At 37.8% G+C, this 23,612-nt stretch overlaps 1 protein-coding gene across 1 annotated transcript in view; it reads left to right on the top strand.

The window, feature by feature from the left end:
- HLCS (holocarboxylase synthetase) overlaps positions 1 to 23,612 on the top strand; it is a 124,156-nt gene that overhangs the window by 10,226 nt on the left and 90,318 nt on the right. The window contains exons 4-5 of the mRNA XM_064152501.1: positions 712 to 1,661; positions 4,850 to 5,032. Coding sequence (XP_064008571.1) covers positions 712 to 1,661; positions 4,850 to 5,032 — 1,133 coding nt within the window. The remainder of the gene's footprint in view (positions 1 to 711; positions 1,662 to 4,849; positions 5,033 to 23,612) is intronic.

The raw sequence follows: 23,612 nt of genomic DNA, 5'->3' as shown, positions 1-23,612 counted from the left end.
GAAGGTCATGGATCTCTTGGGGCAGGTCTGTAGAAGCACCAAAAAAATGATCCGTGGCTGGAGCATCTCTTCTACAAGGACAGGCTAAGAGAGTTAAGACTTTTCAACCTGGAGAAGAGAAGGCTGTGGGGAAACCTTATTATGGCCTTTCAATACTTAAAGGGGGCCTATAAGAAAGATGGGGAGAGTCTTTTCAGATGGGCCTGTTGCAATAGATTAAGGCTTGCTGGTTTTAAACTAAAGAGGATAGATAAAGACTAGATACAAAGAAGAGGTTTGGTTTTTTTTCATTTGGTTGTTTGTTTTTGTTTGGGTTTTTTTTATGATGAGAGTGGTGAAAAACTGTCAGAGTTTGCCCAGAGAGGTGGTAGAAGCCACATGCCTGGAAACATTGATGGTCAGGTGCCACAGGCTGAGTACCATGGGTACAGAAGAAGAGATGGGGAGAACAGTCAGGTTGAAAAGGGCTCTGAGTAACATGAGCTCACTGCTGGGGAGGATTGGAGCAGATGACCTTTAATAGTCCTTTCCAATTTCTATGATTAGTGTAAATGAATTCTGTTATGAGAGCAAAATTATTACATTCTAGGTGCTGTTGTAGATGATTTGTACTGAGATTAAAACTGAATCCTGATGTGGTAGTGATACTCATTATAGCTCTTGTTAATATCAGTTTATAGCCCCCCTTTTCTTATTCCTTAATTCTTCCAGCTGTCCATTTACAAGAATCTGCTCTGAAGGAGTTGGCACAGGTGACACCCTCTGTAAAAGAGCAAAGTTTAAGCAGTACACAAATGGATGAAGTAACTCCAACTGCGGCTTCTGGGACTATGGCTAAATTGGGATTAGGAGTGTCTGAGTCTTCAGGACAAGGTGAAGAGGAGAAATCCGAGCTAGAGAAAGAAAGTGAACATGAAGATAAATCCAACGGTCTATCTGACAAAGAGACAGGGGCTGGAGAACATCATCTCTTGCATGTTTTCAGCTGTCATGAATGCCTGCAGCTTGAAAACAGTACTATTGAAGCAGTCAAATTTGCTTCTGCAGAAAACATTCCAGAACTTTCTGATGATTTCAATAGGAAATTAGAAGAGAAGAATGATGACCGTCTAGCAAGAGAAGTAAAAAGAGTAAACCTTGCTGGAAAGCCCCCTAATGTATTGATTTATCTTGGCTCTGAAACTGCAAAAGTGAAATTCGAGCAGGTCAAATCAGTCCTTCAGGAATGCATTGATGCAGACAGCTATACCATCTACCAGCTGCATGAGGAACAAGTTCTGAAAGCTCCATGGACTGACAATTCACTGCTGTTGGTCATTGCCACAGAGAAGCCTATTTCTGAGGAGAGCCGCAAACAATTTATTAAGTTTTTATCTAAAGGAGGAAAGATTCTAGGGTTTTCTTCATCTTTTACATTGGATGGCATAGAAATAAAGAGAAAAAACAAACTGAGGAAGACAGTTCATGAACTAGTGGTCTCTAAACCAGACAGCACTGAAATTAAGTTAAATCTTTTGGTCAGTGGCTGTATTTTTGAGGAAGTCATGAAGGAAGATTCCAGCAAAATGAAGACCTTGAGTCGATTAAATAATGCTGATAAAGACAGAGTTATTGTTCATCTAACTTACGGAGACAGTGGAGGAGAAGCCATTCTTTCTCAGGTACTGTGTCTGCAGAAGGATTAATTTGCCCTTTGCTACATGTGATTGTGGTGTAGTAAAGAAGTTTACTTGTTCTTATTGAGTGCTTTTGGGGTTGATAGTCAAGACAAGATGTCTCAGTTTGGGTACTAGGGCTGTGAATTCAGAATGGTTTTCGCTTGATCAGCCTGAAGCTTAAAGAATGGTACAGAATTTTGCTGCTGTTCTACTTAATTGTTTTCACTGCGTAACCATGCACACATACATCGTGCAAGATCGCAGTAGGTGGTGTAGAGAGAGATGGTTTACATAGCAAGCAAGCATCTTTATGAGCAAAGCTAACCTTTTCTGCCTGCTAGGAGTTGTGCAGAGATACAGCTGTACATTTTCCATATTTTGAGAGATGAGAGCAGGAAGAGCCAGCAGGAAGGTGGACTCAGGGTGAAAGCTTATACTGACAAGATGAAAAACCAGATATACTTACAAAATTATTAACTGCCATGGAGAGAGCCAGGTAAGGAAGTAAAGTACTTCTTGCAAGGAACTTGAAAGACATCTCCTCTTGAGGTTTAAGGTTAAGGTAGCTAGAACTTCTGGAGGTCCAATTAGTGAATGAGAGAGTCACAGCCTCCATTAGTTTTTGCATGCCATGTCTAGAAAAAAAGCTATACAGTTCTTGATGGAGGAACTAACTGCATGATAAAGGTTAGTCTGTACTGAAATGCCATTGTTGCTCTAAGTCTGTGGGTTATTTTTTTGCTAGTATTGCTGCCATTTACTCATTTGATACTCTGTTTGTACTTTAGTGTTATGAACTAAATGAACCATTTTATGGTTTCTTTAGCTGTTTTTTGATTAAGGCTAATTTCTAGGTGAATGTTTGGTTCATGACTTTGGCCTTTCTCTCCTGTCATTTATAAGAACCCCTTTATTCAACTGGAATGCTTTTTTCCTATATGCTGTCAAGATTAAAATAGTAAGACTTGTTTTTTGAAACCTCGATATGTTTTCAGCTAGTAATATATGCTTACAATTTATTTTTCTGAGGGAGGAGTGAGAAGGAGAATCTAGTCTGCTGGAAGCTTGCTTGTTTTGTTTACCAAGCCTTATTTTAGACTTTAAACTTCTAATTGTTTAACATTCTGAACCTAACAAATAGATTAGAAGTTGAGGAGAGAACTGGGAGAGTCTTGAATGGGATGAAATATTTTTCTTTCAACCAAGAATGATAATATCTTAGCAAGTAGGTATCTCTTCAGTGTTAACAGTGTTGTGTGTTCTCTGTTAAAAAAACAACAACCCAACAAAACCCACGTTCCCTCAAAAAGCTCAGCAACAGATAAGTTCACATATTCATAATCTTTTTTTATTACTGCTACTTTCTGTCTCTGGATAAAGGGTGAGGAAGTTTCCATGGCTGTGTTGAAGGTAATTGTTGGTCACTTATTATTTAAATATTTGCAGATATCTGGCTAAAGTTCTAGTGATAAAAAGGCTGATAATGGGTACCAGACAGCTTAGAAAATATCTGGGTAGCTAACCTGTGCTATTAAATCAAGGGAGGTTTTAGCCATTTAGTAGTAAAATTTATAAAGTGAACGTGGAGGCAACTTGCATGCTTTGAGTTAGCCTCAGGAGGAGAAGTAGTAAACATTTTTTTTACTGTGTCTGTTCACAATTATATCCACTTCAGTTACACTGTGAGCAAGATTCAATTACTGGTATTTATGCAGATGAGGAATATAATGGAGGCATAGCTGAACAAACTTAATGAGAGATTCAAGGACCTACTTTTACCAGTATTTTAGTTACAGGAGAACTTTCAGGAGCCCAGAGGACTCAAATTCAACTGCTCATGTATCAGGTAGCATACACTCTTCTATCAATCTTGCAGTTCAGAGATGCTCATCGGGTTTCTTTTAGAAGTGTGCTTTTTGTCTCTTATAAATTTATCAGATTAGATCTGCTATCTTATTGGAAACTGTTACACACAGTAGTATGTTTATAGCTTTGCATAGAAAGCTTTGCCACCCATGTGCTGTGTGCTTGTACTAGAAAATTGATTAGATACTGTTGCTATTCATTCCTGCAAGTTCCATGGTAAAACCTGTTTTTCTGTACCGTTTAAATTGACCCTTGTGCTGTAGTAAAACTTAATACTGTAGAGGTTTTCCCCAGAAAGAGAGCAGTACAATATAGCTTCAAAAGTCAGATTAAAAGGATTAGTGTGTCATTTTATAATTTCAAATGACTTCCAGTCTGGATTTGAAAAGCCTTATTGTTTTCTCTACAGGGGACTGACAGTGACATCAGCCATCAAATATTCTGTCACAGACTTTTTTTGTTCCCATTTTTTCAGTACTCTTCTGTTTCTCTCCCACCCCATTTCAGCATATTTCTCTCAATTTCATTGAAGTAGATTGTGTATGAAAGATGAATATCATTAAAATGTGCAGAACTGATGAGATGAACAAAAATTACATATTTTCATTAAATTAGTATAGGTAGAGTGGGATACGAAAAACCTCCAACCAATCAAAAAACAAAACCAAGTTCTATAAGGGATTTTTTTTGTTTTCTGCATTTCAGTTCTAAGCATCTGCTTCAGCCCTGGAAAATGATCCTTTACAAGATAATGATCTATCAAGATAGTGATCTAGGGTTCTTAGTTCTCTTTTAGACAGAAGCATTTCTTTATCTGCACTGCTTACAACTTAAATCATACAACACAGTAATGACATTCTCAGCTTGAATTCTTCATAACTTGTGCAACCTCTGATTAATTTCTTTCAATTTTAATTTAATTCTGTTGTTGTAAAATCCAGAGTATGACCAATATTGCTGTTGGTTACAGGTTGCCAGCAGATATGGAAAGCAGATGTTTAAGTTAATAAGTACAAGTTTGAGCAACTTCAGCAGAAGACCAGTTTATTAAGAAAGGCCATTTTGTATTCTAAGTAAGGTTGTATTATATTGACAACTGGGATCCCTAAATCAGAACCTATACATATTCCTTAGTTTATCAGGATAATAGAGACTGACGTGTGTAGGTATGATGAAGGCATGAGAAACTTCTGAATTGCCCACAATTGCAGCAACCACAGTCAGGATGAAGCTGTTTTCGTAACTGTTGTGCTTATCTCTCTCTGCCATACTAAAACATACCAATAAAATAATATTTGTAATACCCTTTGCACATCTCCTGCCAGGCACACTTGGAAATGGATATTAATTCTAAGGACATCCAAACCGAAGAGGATTTTAATTTGCTTAAGCTAAGCAATAGCAAGAGATACGAAGTTCTGAAGGAGATCCTGGTATCACTTGGCCTGAGTTGTGAATTAAGCAAAATTCCTCCATTAACACCTATTTACCTTCTGTCTTCTGATGAGGTAAAGCTTCAGATTACATTTCAGTTGTTCGAATTGGTCTTGCGGAGTAAATCTCAATGTTTACTTTAATGCATCCTATTTCTCATGTGGTATTTTTGTTTGGAGAGATTTATGTATGTATTACAGGTAAGAAAGTTCTACTTCTACACTATCACTATTTTGTCAGCTGCTGGTAGTAGTTTTGAATTTAGCCATTGGGAAATTGTGCAAAGTTAACTTTTCAGATACAGTTGCTATACTGCTGTTAAGAATTTTTATGCTTGTTTACATGCTTCTGGGAAACCAAAACACAAGGCTGTGGTAAGCTACAGAAAGAAGTGACTGAGTGAGAGGATTTTTTTCTGGTTTAGTATGAAGTAGAAAGTTCTGTGTAGGCTGACAACAAAAGATGAAGCCCAAATTACAGAAAATGGTGTAGCAGGTCAAAACTGTCTAACCTGGATGAGTAGGGGAGAGTGTCTGATTACACAATGAAGAGCTTTAGTCATGCAGATGTTGTAATATTTTCTGGAAATAGGTTAGTTTCTTGTAATTCAAGTGGTGGGCTGACTATTCTGGGCGTCTCAGTCTGAGATGTTGCTATGAAGAATTGTGAAGGACTTCTATAATTGAGTTATGCTTAAGACAGACATCTCATTTCCCTGCTAATGTAAGGGTCTGGCACTATGAAAATTGATTTGGTTCTGTCATTCAACTCAAGTAGTTACAGGTTGTTATAAATCACATCTTGCTCTGCTGTTTGCCAAACTGAATGAACCCAGCTCCCTCATCCTCTTCTTATAGATATGTTGTGCACCCCTAACCCATTTGTGGTTGCTTCTCAAGGAATCCCAACTATCAATTCCTTGCGTAAGTTAAAACCTACTTTCCCAAGACCTACCCTGCTTGCCTCCTCAACCTTCCTCCAGGTCTTGGATCCTGATTGTTGCTACAGCCAATGTGCTGTGGCCAAATAAAATAAAAAGTTCCTCCCTGTCTGTGGGCAGTAAATTTGTAAAAATTGATTATCGTTTTATGTGGGAGATGTGGAAACAAAGCTTAGACCCATTTAACCTTTCTGACTAGTATTAAATTTGGTCTTTACAAGAGATTTGTTTAATGAGATTGTTTATCTTTTTGTTTAATGAGATTGTTTCTCTTTTTAATCAATCAGATTGATTGTTTAACGCTTCCCTTTTTTGCTGTCCTCTTTCAGGGTTGGTTTTTTTTCCCTACACATTTGCCGTTTTCAAACAAACCATGAATAAAAAAAAAAGTGAACTAATTACTGTCCAGACTTGCCATCTAGTGGCACATTGCAGGATTGCAGGTCATCTATTAAAGATATTTTTTGCAATGTATAGTTAATTTCAATATAAACTTTAACTTTTAAAAAATGTTGCTTTTCCACAGATTGTGGTGCATGTTTCTTGTCGTGGTGGCTTTAATATTTTTTTCTTTGATTTGTTTTTCCTTTTTTCTTTTTATTTTTTGCCAAAATGGCAGTTTTTCTGTGCTGGTATGTGTAGTCATTGTTTCCATACCTTTTGCTTTACCCATGGCATGTTTCCACAATATTATGTAAGGAAGCTGCAATTAGTGTGTAAAAACTACAGTTAATAATGAAGAGGTAACACATTAAAGTAAATAAGGAGCATGTAATAGTTTGTATTTTTAACAAGGTATTTATTTTCCTCCATACATCATGTTCTGTGTCCATCTTGCTGTTTTCTGAGAGAGCAAGGAGATACCAGAATTGTACCTGATAGAAGAATCATTATTTTGGTTGCCTTTAAATTCTTTACATCTAAAATGCTTGTTCTGTTAGTTTGTTTTTCTTTCTGATCTGTAGGCTTCAGTTTACAGTAGAGCTGTATGCTGTTCTATGTCATTGCCTTGGTTTCCCCTTTCCTCTGTCACTTCAGTATTTCATCAGGTCTATTTTCTACTACATTCTGGACATCAAATAAAATTTTCTCAGCTTTATTATATGAATAGATAGCTCCTCTTTTCTTTCTTCTGAACAATCTTGTTTTGGTTTTGTATCATTATTGCGATGCTGTTAGTAAGCCCATCAAATTATTATGCCAACTGGTATAAAATTGATTATTAAGACTTAATGATCTTTCTGTCTTCTTTGTAAAATTCAGTTAACTGTGAAAAATCTGTTGTAGTATAGTATGGATTAGATTATGAACTTTATCAATAGTACAGTGCTGCAACAGCAACAAAGGCAGTATTTGAACCAAAAGCAATATAGTATGAAAGGCAGGTTACTTGATGGTTGAAACTAGAGCTCAATCTGCACAACTTATTGGTGTTACATGTAATTTTAGAGCCAGGTACTGATATTGAAATACATCACTTTTTGCTTTTCCTGTTTCCCTCATCTGGTGTAAAGCAGTTGAGCAAATTGTAGACTTGTACATTGCTGTGAAAAGAAAATTCTCTGTTACTGTGGTGCAGGGTGAAATCAAAGTGTTGAAACAAATGGTGATCACTGTAAGCCTGTTGTCTGGCATCCATATGTTCAGTTGCAGCTTCAAGCATAGAGATCTGATTTTTTTCTGCAGCTTTGCCTTAAAACACTCAATATTTACTCTTCCACATTGCTGTCTTAAAGGGTAATTTTTCAGACATAAATGCTGGGTTCGTATTTTATTGCCATAAGTTTCAGCATAACATCTTCTAGGTTTCAAACCAAGAATTCACTCCTTGAAGAATGAGAGAGATTTGTCATCATAGTGATTATTTCCATTAGGAAATATATTACACCCACACATTTGCTAAGCTAAAGCCTTTTAAACTTGACTACTACTCAGGCTGTGTTAGGCTGAGTCACTTTATCCAATATTTTCCAAATGGATGGTGGACAAATTATGGGATGTAATCTGTCTTCATTACTTCAGCTAGGCCAGTAACTGTGGTTTAAACAGTACATTCTTCCAGAGTAATGAAGAATCAGTACAGACTTATTGTGTGAAGCTTGAAGTTGGAGGCTTTAACACTTGTTTATTTTAAACAGAAAGAATAATTTTAAAGTACACTTGAATGGACCTCTTGAATTTCAAACTGTAAAGGATGCTTTGAGATGCAGAATACTGCATTCACAAGGGTGCGGCAGCCTGTTTGAGTAGCTCAGGGTGCTGGCACTGGCAGAATGCTGTTGGACCAAATTTACATGTCTTGAGATGCAGTTTTGATTCTGTGATGGCATTGGATGTTTTTAAATTCCAAGTCTCTTATGTCGGCAAAGAAAGTATGGAGTTACTTTATTGTGAATAAATCTTTCTTTGAGGACAGCAAACTTGAACTGTCTGCTAATACTATAATGACCCTAGATTTCAGGGTATATTTTGAGGCCATTGTTTCTGAAATATTTCCATGAAAATTAATGTGTGTTGCAGAACTTGAGGCTCAACTGTGAAACTTCAGAGTTTTTGTTTTTAAAAAAGTCAGGTGTGCTAGTTTGAAGCTAGCTAGAATGTTTTGGTGAGAAGAACTAGATTACAGGCTGTGAAAGGGAAACAATGGTGATGTCTGCTTCACTCATAGGCTTGCTGAGAGGTATAAGAGCAAGAATCCAAACATAGATAAGGCAGTTGCCCTCTGTCTGGGCTGTGGGCTGCATTTCTCTCTAACCTCACCTCCCACCTCTCTGATTAATCCACTTGCTTCCTAACCCCCCTGGCCGATCCACCATTCTTCCTTGGGCACAAGGCAACATCTAGGGTAAGGTAGAGGGGTGGTAGAAGGTGGAAGGGCAGTTGGGAGCCCCTCCTGGGGACTCAGGTTTCTGGATGGGCTGTTGTGTTTCTGTATTACCTTTTAACTTGTATATTTCTGTCTATAACTGTATATACTGTAAATATCTGCTTGTATGTTGTGCTAAGCTGTAAATATAAGCTTCATTCCATTTCTAGAGCTGACTGAATCTAGTCTGGGTGATGTACAAAGTGTAGGGGGGTGGGTAACACCCAAACTACCACACAGGGATAGTTATACTGAAACTTCAAAGCCACTGTTTTATTGCTATTCAAATTTTCATCCTTAAAAAGTGAACTGAAACTAATCAACAAAATAGGAGACATCCTCAAAGTGTAATCTCATCATCCCTACTTGTTTTAGGCAGTAGGACAAAAAGCAGGAGCCCTTTGGAAATATTTATTTTGGAGAGGACATTTGCTTTTTGCTCTAACTTGCAAGTAACCTAAAAGCTGAAAAAATGTTGAATGAAAAGCACACAACATTAAAGATCTAAAAGGATTCTGTCAGTCACTGATACATAGTTTAACCTTTTTTCCCCCGTTTTGTTAACAAATCAGGTGTAGTATTTCGGATAAACAGTGCATTATTGCAAGAAATCTTTGTATTGGATTGCTTTGTGAGTTTGTCTCTTGGCTGGGAGTGAAAATGTCTTCTATGACAAAATTGCTTCAGGGAAGAAGAATAGATACAGCAATGTAAACACGTCTGTACCAGTAAAATGTGTATAGCTGGAACAACTACTTCTTTTTGGGCAACTGATTTAATGTATGCCGTGTCTGGAACTTTCTGCTGTGACAAGCTGTGTTTCTGCTAGGCTGGTTAGGCAGTGCAGTTCATTTGGCAAACCATTTACATTCTGACAGGTAGTGTGCTTTTTTTTTTTCTTAAGTGGCTTTCTGAAGAATTTATCTGTAAACCTTAACCCAAGGGTTGTTAGCAAAGTGCTATACATGTTTTTAATTGTGATTTAACTCCATGCTTTTTTCCCATAATAAACTCAAAATTACTTGTTAGCTTGCAAGAGTTTGAACTGTATGTGTGCAGGGAGGATGGTTTGTATTCCACCTCCCCTCCTCAAATTATTGTGTATTTTTCAATACCGAAACTTGCAAACACCAAATGTAAGCCAGAAGTATTTCAGTGTTGTCATTTTTTTGAACACCGCTTTCTGTCCAGTGTCTGGCAAACAGTGGGAACTATTATTAGAATCCAGTGTTTTAAGCACATGGTTCTGAAAGAAATGGCCCTCTGACAGGGGATGGTTGTTTGTGGTTGATTGCCAGTAGCTCTGATATTAAATGTACATTGGCCTGTCTCTGACTTTGACAGTTCAGAGCTCTCTTGGTCAGAAGAAAGAAAAAAGCTACTTTTAAGAGAATTCACGCTACCTTCATTTTAGAGTGATTCTAGGTTTGTGTCTACTTGATGAGAAACTTGCTAGCTAAATCCTTTGATCTTCCAGCATGGACAAAAAGGTCCAATCTCAGAAGTGCTTAGGCTGCTTAGGGCTTTTTCGTGCACCAGCTCCATGCCAGTATTAGGCATAAGAGAGAACTGAATAGCATGTCAGAATAAGCTGTAGAGATTTAAAGTGATGTGTTTTTTACTTCACACTTGTGAATGGTTAAGAAAGTGATTGTGGTAATTTACTGTATTTTACCACGCACAGAATAATTTCTTAGGCTGTGACAACAGGGTAACTGAGAGGAAGGGTGCTCCTCTGTTTTCTGGCCTTACTCTTTAGCATACAGAGGGAGAATGAATTATGGGACTTGAAAGTAAGTGCAGCACAAGTGAAGATGGATACGAAGGGCAAGAGAAGGGGGTTTGCAGATGGAAATCAAGATACTGGTTCTTGTTTCTCACTATTTCCTCTTGTTTTTCAGTAAACAGTCTTACCATGTCATACAGTGGTGTAGAACACAGGTGGAATAAGTACTACATGTTTTAATGTGTATTTGTTCTCCTCCACCTTCTGTTATTCTGCATACTTTTTTAGTGTCGTTTCCTAATAGGTCTGTTTACTGTCTGCTCTCACAAGCAGTCCCCTCCCCACAAAGATATTGGGGGAAAGTAGCTCATCAACAGATTCATGACATTGTTCACCCCTTATTCCATACCACATCATGCCCAGCAGCAGTTAGCATCATACAACATGTGCCATAGATCATTCACTGCCCATTCTCACTCAAAACGAGTGCAGTGCACAACAGCTTTCTCACTGTAGATACTCCGGACCTCTACCCTGCTCCAGTACAGTCTGGATCAGTTCATCATTAGGCTAAACTGTGGGACGTTGTTTTCACCCCTGAGGCAGTCAATTCCAGTGACTTCTTCCACCCCTCCAAGTGAAAGCAAACTGTGGCCTGCATTCCAATGCTTGGCTTCTGATATATCCAGCTTTTGGGATCCCGCTGTCACACCCAAATACAAATGGGTTCCACCCCTTGTACCCTGATGGCATCAGAGTACAATGTATGCCTGTATCTGATAAAGCTTTATACTCTTGTGGCTTCAACTTGCCAAGCCATTGGCTCCATGCAGTCCATGAAACCTAGTTATCTCTCTCCTCCATCTCATGGGAATCACTTGTGACTTTGGAAGCCCCTTCAGGAGGATCAGAAGCATTATCAGTTTTTCTTCTCTTTTTGGGTGATTTTTTTTCCACTGGAAACTGGGGCAGCATTCTGGGTAGAATGTCCTTGTAATTCATAGACTCTCACAGCTAGGACTGAAGTGGGTTTTCCATTCCACTTCCTCATGTCCTGCCCATGGTCATATAAGTAAAACCATGGCATATGCTATGATGTGTAGCCCCCAGATTCTCTGTCTTGGACAGGGCAGAACCAGCTCCTAATAGCTGCAACGTGGGACTGTATAGATGGGCAAAAGAACATGCTCTTTTTGAATCGATGGACGTCCTGGGACAATTCCTTCACAGCTGAAACACAGGCCTGTGCAGAGGAAGAGACCTTCCTCACATTGCTAGAGCCTGATAGTCATTGCATCCACTACTTGGCCTTGGCTCTCTTTCGAGGCCAGGGATACAGACAGGAGGACATCTCTGTTTTCAACTCTGTATGTTTCTTTTTCCTGTATGGAGGTGATGGATACTGGTGCAGGCTGGTTCTCTGGTGCAGATGCTCTGCCTGCTGTTGGGCTCCAACTAGCCACAATGTCTGCTGGTCTGTGTGTAGGTCCAGAGACTTTTTTTTGCCCCTGAATGCTCTGAACAGTCACAAGCAGGTTTTGGCAGGAATGGGCCAGGCCCCAACATATTGCCGTGATTTCTATCTCTTGGGAACTTCCAGGCTGGCAACATACTTTCTCCAAATACTTTACCAGTTTGTCAGGGTTTTGCACTTGCTGAGGGGTGAAATCTGAGGTGGTTACTGTCCTAGACACTTGCCCATACACTCCCACACACCCTGCCACTCACAGTTGTCCAGCCTCAGGGCAGATGTCTAGGTGATATTCTTGGGAAAGACCCATGTCACTCCGGACAATGCCTTGCCCATCAGTTGGGTCAGATTACATCTACACCAAGTGGCTAGTGGAATAAGCATATCGTACTATGCCACTAACCAGCACAGCAAGACCACAGCTTTAATCCGTTTCCCTGAGGTTAAAGCTTAAAAGAAGCTGGAATTCTATAGCAAATTTTATAATGTACAGTCCAGAGCAGAATTCTCTTCAAAGCTTCTTATATGCCAAGGGCACCTCTCAGTCTTGCTTGGTAGTAAAGAGATGTTAGTGGAACTGCCTAGACACTGCTCTGATAGGAACACCCAACCCCTTTTGCCCTCTTTCCAGCTGGCAGGGCAAGAGGTAGTAAACAGGCAGGAACTTTTGAGGAATTGAGCATGTTACTACTGTGAAAGGAGAAAAGAGATGTCATGGATGCTTAAGGTGAGCTTACAGATACAGAGTAGATATGGTGGAGTTGATACCAGCTCCACGTATAATTGATCTTTTGGGGAGCTGTCATGACATGAACTGTAACAGTTTACCATGGATTGTGTTAAGGCTGATTTTTATTTTTTTTAACTAGTCTCTGACTATGAAACTATGCAAGTTGTTTTTTTTACTAGCTTCGGAGACAAAATGTTTGATAGAGATTGTTTTTCTTGTGTGCTAACTCAGTGGTCTGCACTTGGGATCTGGCAGTTTAACTTTGCTCAGGCTGGTCTCTCTATCAGGAGACTTAAACAAGCTCTTCGTCTGTTCAGACAGAAGCTGTTTACTGAAGAAGAGCTGGCATGCTGCAGGTATCTCAGTGCATTCACCAGCACAACGAAAGTCTAGTATTGATCAGCATCCCTAGCCAGCGGAGCTTGGAATGGTGTTGGCATTACACTGACCTCGTGGGGAATCTGTTGCTCTTGCGAGCTGGATGCAGTTGTGGCTTGTTTATACAGCAGCCTTGTTGAGGGAAGGTGTCTCACCACAAGGAGGCACTTGAGAGCTGGATTTAGAACGCACCCAGTAAAGCGTAAACTAAGGAAGGGATGGAAAACATTTAATGTGGAGCGTGTTGTGTGTAGATTTGCATTAAAATAGCTCTGCGTGTTTGCAGCGATTGCCACGTATAACATTTCCTCAATTTTAAACCAGCTTTTTAAATTCCACAGGAGTCGATGGTATGTCATGTCAAAATACAGTAAAACGTTTTCAATTAAGAAATCTTGATTGGAGATGAAGTTGACTCCAAATCTGGAGCCAAGTAATTCCAGGTGGCTGTTTAAGCTACCTTTTTGCTTTTCTGTTGTTTACCTTCAGGGACTATTTACCATCTATTTGGGGGGAAGGGGAAAGAGAAATCTGTCAAACATTCCCTTTGTTTTACAGTTCTCTAGTGAAAGATGTGTTTTCCTTTTTGCATGATAGCAGCAAGCATGCTGTTTGTGTTAAACAACCACTAATCACATTTGTAGGCATGTAATAATGAATTCCATACTTATGTTGCATTATGGTTTTTAAGCAATTTTTTGGCTATGTATTGATTCAATAGATGTACTTTAATGTCATTGGGAATATGCGAGAAGCTTTGAGGAATGAAAGAAAATATCTTGTTTATAGCAGTCTCCATAAAAAGGGTCTTTATGTTGCTGTGAAAACTAAAAGTTAATGCCTCTTGTACCGAGCAGCATTTAATCTTATTGTAGAGCTAACTCAGATATGAAATTATCTGCTGGCATCTGACCAAAGTGCCACTCATCAAAGTGGATTCTAGAATTCTACCGTGTTTCCAGCCTTGCTTCAAGCCAGTGTTCATGATACTTCACAATAATTTTACTAGGCATGCCTTTTCTGTACTTGTAGAGAATGGGAAGTTCTATTATCCTTTCAGGATGTAACAGATGTATTTAAAACATTTGTGAGCTTGATGTTCATGTCTTTGGCTACCTTCTCACTCCTAAAATGACAAATGATAGCATTAGGGTTATCTTTTTTTCCCTTTTTTTTTTTAAAGTCTAGGTTACTCAGCAAAGAGTGTTGCCAACCACTGTGTGAGGCTGAGGTTTTGATTCAGTTTGTCTTTAAGTTAGTAATGGGAATACGTGTGGATTTTGTCTGCTTTAATTTATCTTTGCAGACTAATTCAAATTCATGTTGTCTATGCATCTAACGCAGGCACACATTCTATCATAATGTGAAGGCTGGTATTTTGTTTCAGCACTCAGAAGTTGTAACCGAGAAACCTTTTGGAGTCAGGGTTCATGGTGCTGCCTTTGAGCAGATGGGTGATTTAGATAGCAAGAATCCATAACTTGTGACAAACACTCTGGAGATCCATGGCAATTTGGCATCCGTTTGTTTACTGTGACCTCACTGGTAGAGATCTGACAAAAGTGGAGTATTTCCAAACATAAAAAAACCCTTGAGGTTCTCTGTCTGTCAGTGGGGCCTGTAGCTAATTTATGTAAGTGAGACTGGGAAAATGAGGCTTGGCATCAGCTGGAGCTCTCTGAGATGCTATCATGTTACCATTGCTCAGAAATGACGATACATTTCCACAATGAGAAATAATTATAATGGTTATCTAGCAATTTAATTAGTGCTTCTTTTTTATCTCCTAAACAAGTTATGGCTAGACGATATAACATTATGTATTGGAATTAGAGGGAAGAGTTGAATAAACATATCACCAAAAGGAAATAGAAATGTGACCTTATTTTCTCATTAGATAAAAAAATAAAAGAAGATAAAAATGCCAATTTTACTGGTTTTGAAACTGTGTCTTTACCACATTGGAGTCTTCTGAATATGTTTCTTTGACTCTTAGCAATTTTTGACAGTTCAGTTACACAATAATGCTATCAGAAAAAAAAACATTGTTTGCAACACACAGTTTAGCATTTATGTTTCTTAAGCTGAATTTATTCTGGGAATTTAAGATGGGACTTTAATTCAAGTTGTCATTGATTTAAAGGACATTCCAGCATTCTCAGAGTTTGTGGTCAATGAAGACAAAAACTGTAGAAAGCTCTGTCAAGTGTGACTTCCGACAGCATTTTCATAGGGAAGGGGCTGACTTACAGACTTGCTGTTGTATTTATCATTTGATGGGTCGTTTTAAGAAATTTTTTGGGATTTCTGACGTTTTGAGGAGGTCTTGAAATTCCAGGTGCAGTGGGAATGGAATTTGGCATGTGACTATCTGGCTGACGTTATGCAGTTCTTCAGAGAAAAGCTGATTAAAGAACAGCTGTTAGGTTAAATCAGAAGGATTGCTGTAGTTTCTACTGGAACTGCTATGTGAAATCTTTTTCCACTTGGGTTGTAGCTTGTCTTCACAACAAGGGGAATGTGTTCTAGCACAATCACTGTGCTCAGTTACTTGGCAATTGTGGCGGTGACATTAATTACGAAGGATTTACATGAATATTGAAGGTTTTCTTAGGGAAAAAATTACCAGAAAAAGTCTTGCTCTGTCTGTTTTCATGGTATGTGTGTTTTTCTTCCTTCAGTAAAAGCATCTGTAAATGTGCTGTGTAGCTAAGTCCATCAGGGCAACCTTCTTGCAGATTATACAGAGCTGTGCTTCACAGGACTACATGATTTAATTTTAAAAGTTTCAGCTGGTCACAGTTATATACGTGCCAGCATTTCCTTCTGCAAACACTGGAGGATCCAGAACAGGGATAAAGTTCTCTACTTCAGCGTGGTGCTATGTCAGTATGTAATTATATATTCAGACCTGTGTAAGTCTGTGTATATAATACATATATATATATATTTCTGTTAATATGCTGGATTTTTTTAAGTCTGTATATAATCTTATTATCTGTATTGGCAGTCTTAAGTTTCAGAAATTATCCTGTTTCTTTACCTCTTCCTTAATAAATGCATGAGATAGTAGACATTCTGAAAGTGACGCAGGCCCAGAGAAGATGACTGACACGGTAGAAGAATAAGAAATGTTGAGATGGGAGTTGTTCCTCTAGTGTGTAAATTAGCATGCTCCGTGGCTGATGAGGGTAAGAACTTTGAGAGAGAGAAGCCTCAGGAGGAACAGCTAGTGGATCTAGTTTGATACCAGATGAAAGAAGGCAGACACTGTGTGGGAGGAGGAGGGGAATGGGGCAGCAGCTGAAGAGGCAGAGGTAAGGAATGAGAATTGGTGGTATAGAAAAGAACTTGAATTACTCCATTTTCTAGCATTCCTACAGCTGCTAGTTGTTGTAATGCATATCTAATATTTTTTAGCTATAAAACCTGTGCTACTTTGGACTGATGATTTTACCAAGATGTAAGATACAGAACAACATTGATTTTTACAACTTGCTTTACAGAGAATCACTTTCTTTATGTAGTGTGTATTATTTCTCAGGTGAGCACTAAACTGTTTTATCAAACTGAAGTATTTTAAGTTCTGCTTCAGAAAATATTTCATAATAACCTTCTCAACTTGTAAGACCTGTAAAATTGAGGTAGTCATTAAAGCCAAGCCTTATCAGGCTTGAGTCAGTGTTCAGGAGACGAGTGCAATCTGTCTCTACTTGTTTAAGCACCAGCAAGAATCCTTACTGCAGTTTAAGAGTTAGTAGTGGCTGTAATAAGTTTGAAACGTTTGTGCATGATGAGAACCAACATTTGAAGACAAAACAATAGATACATTACATAATTTAACTCTTTAGAAGTGAGTGCACAGACTGAGTCTTTAGACAAACAACTCACATCTAGATTTTTTGCTCAGCTTTTTGCCCTTCAGTAAAGTGATTTTTATTTGCTGAGATCCAAGTGTGAAAGGAGATATGGTTATAATGTGTATTATTGAATAGTGTGCATGTATTTTTTTTCCTGTTGTGTCGTGTCTTTTGTGATGTTACACTTTAAACAAAGTAGTTGTTTGTAACTATTTGTACATTTCATCTAATGAAGTAGGTCATAAATTAATTAGAATTATAAAGATTATTTCAAAGGAAGAACAATATTCAGCTGGAGAAATCATATACCTATTGCTTTCACTTAAAGCACTGTGCCCAAATGTTCTTTACCTATTGTATAAAGACAAATTTCTAGAAATTGGGAAAGCATCTTAACATCCTCTACATTTTCAGATGAAGACAACTATTTTGTGGGAGCATGTCCTAGCATTTCTGTATAGTCAAAATTCATGGAAATTAATTCCAGAAGGGATTTCTAAAATTTTTTTGCAAGATAAGGACAAAGAATTGTTTTGATGTTTGATCATCACCATTTAGATAAAAAACTACATACAGCATGTTCATAGCTTTGGAACTCATTACATGAAAGAAGTAACTATTCCAGCATTTTTTCTGATGTGGAAGATAGACTACTTCTTTTTTCTTCACAAAGTGCAATTGTGGGTGTGACAAATCGTTCACGTACCACAGCTACCTGACAGGAACAGCAGCTCCAGAAAATAAAGTTATATAACGTTTTTTTTTTGACTGTATATTAATACAATGTATTAGCTGATTCAAAAGAAAACAGAGTAACTGAGAGCAAATGCTTATTCTTATTTTTTGCTTCCTATAGATGGGCACTTTGACAAAGTTACCATAAGCTGTATGAGCTGCAAATTACCATAAGTATTTGAGCTACTTGTTTGAATTCCTGAGGTTTTAGAAATACCTGAAAACACTTGAAGTTATACTTCTGTCATTATTTTAAGTGACTGTAGTTGATATCAGGAATGTTTTGAACTGAGTTCAAAACGTTATTTGTCTTCCATGGGAGAAAGCTTCATTGAAGCTATGAGGAGTATGCTTTTCAGCTCACAAATCCACATAATGTAGATTCTTAGAAGAGATGTGCTCACTCTGTTCTTGTGGATCTGCTGCTGGCTGCTGTTGGAGAAAAGGTACAGATTTAAAGGGACATGTTATATTGGCATGGCTGCTGCTTTGTCGTTATATTCGTATTGTTTGAGCAACAGTGGCTTTCAACAAGAGCTGCCCCTTTCTGCTTAGTGTTAGTTATTTTGTTATGTGAAAGAGTGTTTTATCAGGTCTTGCAATTATGGGAATCTTTTCCTCTGATCTGTTTTAGTCATAGGCAAGCATGTGGGAAGCAACAAAGTTTATATGGTATATAAGGGTAGTTAGCTGTGATAAGGGTATCTCTACAGCATCTATTTCCTTTTGGAAGTGGGAATGGACTTCAGTATTCTCTTAACTGTCTTCAAGCTTTCTTTAATGCAATCAGCTGCAATGACACACTTCAGTTAGTAGTCCAGGAATAACAAATCGGACATTTTGGAACTACAATATACCATACAATAATTAATGCTATCCTTACTGTTCCATACAGAACAATTTCTCCACCTTTTCAAGGATGTCTCTTCCTTTTAGAAGCATGAGACAATTTCCTGGTAGAATGTTACTTTCACAGAGATTCCTGTATTTTTTTTTGTAATAATACTAGCTTGGCAAACTGGAAGTATGCTTCAAAGCTTAAACTCAGGATTTAAATAATAATTGCTTTGCTCTTAATCTCCTCTCTACCTGGCTATTATGTTCAAGAAGTGAATAAGTTAATCATCAGGTGTCAACAGACTGAGTATGCAGACTTTGTACTTGAGTTCATTAGTTTGTGTGGAACTATTCTGGAGATGCTTTTTTGTTTGATTTGGTTTTGTTGCATTTTAGTATTGACTGAAGTAATTTCTGAAACTTTTTCCCTTCAAGACAACTTATTTTTAGACGTTAACCCTCTAGTGTGCGACTAGTAAGGGCCTTAAAGGTGGTGCATGTATAATCAGTTAAATGTTCATGTTTGGAGTGGATTTGTACAGAGCTGATTTTTCAGTCTTTCAACGTTTTTGCATCATTCTCACATTAGTGTTCCAGCAGAGCTCAGTAGTTCCAGTTCTGCCAGTTTGTATGGTCAGTCAGGAACTTGAAAGTGCATGGTACACCCATATGCCTTGGGAGTTGGAATCTGCTTTCACTTACTGACTGCTGATCTAAGCTCTCCTGTTACTCCAGTTAAAAGTTTGAGACTGGCACTGGACTCACTAACAGTTGCAATAGACTACATTAGTGTAGATATGCAGCAACCATTTACTTTTTACACAGTTTTCACCAAGTATTTCCCTAAGTTTACAGTTTGTTGTCTGCCAAGATATATCCTTACCTGGGTTAGTACTATATTTTAATGGGAAAAATCTTAAAAATGAAGACATGTTTTTCGGGTGTGCTGTCCAGCTCAGTCTTAAAACAGTGCAAGAGCATGTTCCAAAGTATTGTGCTTGGATCTTATTTAATAAGTTTGACTACATTTTATATAAAGTGTTAACATTTGCATTAATGAATATTGCAAAATTTTGTTTGAGAGGCTGGGTCTTCCCAAGGGAGCATAAATATCCCTGAGCACAGAAATAGGTGATTATCCTCAGAGCTAAGACAATCTGAAGTACTTCAGAATAAAGAATGTGCTGTTGTAAAACATTTCCTGACTGCCTCTTTCTGTTGACTGATTTTCATATATTGTCTTAGTAGTCTCAAGTCTGTTCTTGCTTGCATCTCTGGAATGACTTGTATCCCAGAGTCACTCCTAAAACCATGAATTTCAGTCATGAGCTTTGATTCCCACTGTGTTGTTTGCAGTACTGCAGCTCTGTGTGCCAAATGGGGTCTTTTGGAGTAGAAGCTAGTGGTGTATATGACCTGACAAAAATTAACTCTGCCCTGAATACTGTATTTCCTCCCATGTTTTATAAGAAAAAAACAGTAATTTGTGATAAACTAATTGAGGCTTCTTTCAGAGTTACTGATTTTAATATCAAAATTTGGCTGTTTATGACGTATTTTTAGAGCATGGAATTTTTCTGTAGCCTCAGCTAACTAAGAATAATTGGTTTACTTTTTTTTGTTAAATAGTCCCATTATGTCATGCTAATGTGTTGGGGTTTTTTTTTTTAGAATCCTTATTTAGCAAGAAGATTTTGGTTATAGTGAAAGTTGGTAGTTATCTTAATACTGTTTTCTGCCTTCAGAGTATGTGTGCTATAAATAGCATATCAAGCGTGTTCTTGCTGTTACAGCATGTAATTTCCAAGTTCTTCCTTTCTAAGATAGTAATTATCAGCTTGTAGTATAGTTTTAAAATGTTGTTCATAGCTGTTTTGTGAACTCAAATACGTTTTAGAAAGGATTATAAAACATATGATACATATTGAACATTAACTGTGCAACATTGGGGATGTAACTGTATTGTAATCTCTCAGTTGTGGTACATGTGACAATGCCTTGTGGCTTTACCCTAATATTCAAAAGGCATTTTAGCTCAAAAACCCCTGCAGTGTGACAGAACTGGGAGTTCTTGCTCAGAAGAGGCAAAACCAAAGTACAGCTGAAATCTTGTCATTTGAATTTAATGCATGCTTGGAGTACTAAGAGGAGAATATTTTCTTAGGGTTTATTTACCTAACTCATTCTGCTACTAATTCCAAGATTTTCAACAAACAATTTTATCCTCAGTTTTTAATATCTACTAAAAAAAAAAAAGTTTTAGTAGCACATAAAAATACTATTATATGATAGCTGTTTAACAGGCCAGTTTTACCAGCTGAATATATTGCATCTAATTTATTGCCCTGTTAGTTGAGAACAAAATTCTTCTGTATTTTTTTTCTAGTTCATATAGAATACTTTTGAGAGTAATATAAAATAAATGTGTACAGCATTTACTGTTAGATTTATACCTTAATTTATTTTTCTAAACAGGACTTTGATTATTATTTTTCTTTTCCACTCTAAAATACATAATGTTCAGATTTTAGTGCAAAGATGGAATGTCTTTTCCCTTCTGCCTGGTTTCCTTATACTTATTTTTAGCACAGTTGCACGTATGCCCAATTTACTGTGCACTTTTCTTCAAGAAAATAACAACAGCTCTGTTACAAAGTAGGTGTCACAAAGAATTAAATGGTCAAACCGTAATTTATCACACGTTTTTCTGGTAGGATAAATCAACACCTCCTAGTCCTCTGATTTATCAGCCCTTTCATTGCAATGCTCATTTTTGTGAAGTGTTATGTAGTGATGTTATGTCAAAGGTAGACCTTGTTCTTATTGATCCCTTACCCTCAAAGTAAGCTTTATAGTCTGTTGCAGCAAAAGTACCCTAATTACTGTGCTATGTTATGATACTGATTTACCTTGTATAGGTGCTCATATGCTGTTTTAATTTCTGAGGTTAAGAGCTACAGACTGCTAAATGGGATTTTGTCCTCTAATTTTTAGTATCTTTTAGTTTAAAACTTTATTATGGAGGTTACTGATTTATACTAAATGTGGGGGATGATGTCGATGCATACACTCTTTATTTCTTTCTTTGTGTTTGTGTTTATGTGCTTAAATATTGTTCTATTGTGAAATGCAATTACTCTTTTTTATGCTTGGTTTAAAACCTGGTTAGATTCAGTCCTTTAGTGATTCTTGACAGAACTGGAAACACTGGAGGAGGTTCTGACATCTGAGAACAAGCTTTTGCATTAAAAAGTTTTCAAAGAAGATTTGAAATTGACTTGCAACTGCTTGCAGAGGATTTAAGACTCTTGTGCCTTACGCTGCTGCCTGCGTTGTAAACCCAGCAGTTTTTCTGTTTGCAAAACTGCTGAGCTTAAACCTGTTTTGTGGTTCAGTTTTGGGTTTAGTTTTGGTTTTTTTTCAACTTTTATGACACATTTCTGGTACATTTTTAACCTATTAGAGGAGTACTTGTTATTGTTGTGGGTGCACATGGAGCTAACTTGTTCAGTGTATATTTTAGGCTATTTTAAAATACAGTTGCATTTATATAAATAAATACCACAAACCAGAAACAATTTCAAAATAACTCGTGTTTTCATTAGAAACCTTGCAGAGTTTTCAAAATCAGCATAAGCCACAGTAAATTAGTACAACATTGCAAAATACCGCTTCATCAAATTAAGGAGTTTTTGTTTAAGTAGACTTTTGGCCTTTCAGAGTGGGATATGGTTCTCTTTCATATGTAATATGCTTCTTTCGTATGCATGGACGGCTTCAGGGTTTTTCTAAAGATATGCTTTCAGTCCTGGATGACGTTTAGCCTTTGACCCAGCCGCTTTCTTACAATAAACAGTTTGTTGATGAGAGCAGCTGCTGGGAAGATTGCTTCCAGACTGTTCTCTTGCAGTTGAGAAGGAAAAGGGAAAGCCAGGATGCACCTTACAGCATTGCTCTGGTGTCCTACTTGTTGTTCCACTTGGCTCTGGTTCGCTTGGAGGACAGTGCAGCAAGGCCTTCTGCAGCTAGCTTTTTCCTGGGACTGCAAAGGCTGTTTTATGGTCAGGAACTGTAAATGGTAGCACTATATCAAAACTGAGAAACTGAAACAAATGTGTTCTGCTTAGGGCAGATTGCATTCACTTCTTTTACTTTATTTTCTCTTTAATTGTTCCATCCTTTTTTTTCTGCATGTACCAATGCAGAAAAAAATGCCCTTGCCTCATTTCCTGTGTTTGTTCAGCATGACTGAATGATAGCATGTGCCTTCGAGCAACCTAATACCTAAGCCTAACACTGCACTGAAAACAGCAGGGAGATACTGATAGAATGAAGTGGACATGAAGACTGTTTTTCCTTTTCATTGCTCATTGGTTACTTTTTTTTTAACTTTCTTGCCAGTGTTCTTTTCTTTACAGAAGGTAACATCTGATGTATTTTTCATTAGTTGGTGAATTCTGACCTAGGCCTTGAAGTCTGCTTTTAGGATAGACTGCTGCACATTGGATAAATTAATTTCCTGCTTACATACGGTGCTTTGTAAAGCTGAATTTAATTTTGGATTCAAATTTAGACACAGTTTTATGAGCAGTTACTGGGCATGTAGACTGGGAATGGCTTGAAATCTAAGGTGCTTCACATTCAAAGAAATCTAAGTATGGTAAAAAGGATAAGGGTACCTTGCAATACTTTGCTTAAAACCTTTCTCATTTTTGGACTAGATATTCCACACCCAGTGCTGTATGTCACTGTTTCTTTTCCCCATGCTGCTGTGTGATGGTTTGGGTGTTACCCACTCTTCCCCACCCCTCCCTTTGGAAATCACCCAGACTAGACTCACCCAGCTCTGGAAATTGAATGAAGCTTATTATTTACAGCTTAGCACAATATACAAGCAGATATTTACATTATATACAGTTCTATACAGAAATATGCAAGGTAAAAGGTAATACAGAAACACAACAGCCCTCCAGAAACCTGAGTCCCCAGGAGGAGCTCCCAACCGCCCCTTCACCTCCCCCCTACCCCTCTCAACCTTACCTTACCCCAGTCCCAAGGAAGAATGGAGGTTTGGCCAGGGGGTTAGGAAGCAAAGTGGATTAATCAAAGAA

Source organism: Pogoniulus pusillus, chromosome 12 (assembly GCF_015220805.1).
Source record: "Pogoniulus pusillus isolate bPogPus1 chromosome 12, bPogPus1.pri, whole genome shotgun sequence".
Lineage (NCBI taxonomy): Eukaryota > Metazoa > Chordata > Aves > Piciformes > Lybiidae > Pogoniulus > Pogoniulus pusillus.
This window is presented reverse-complemented; position numbering and strand designations above follow the sequence as displayed.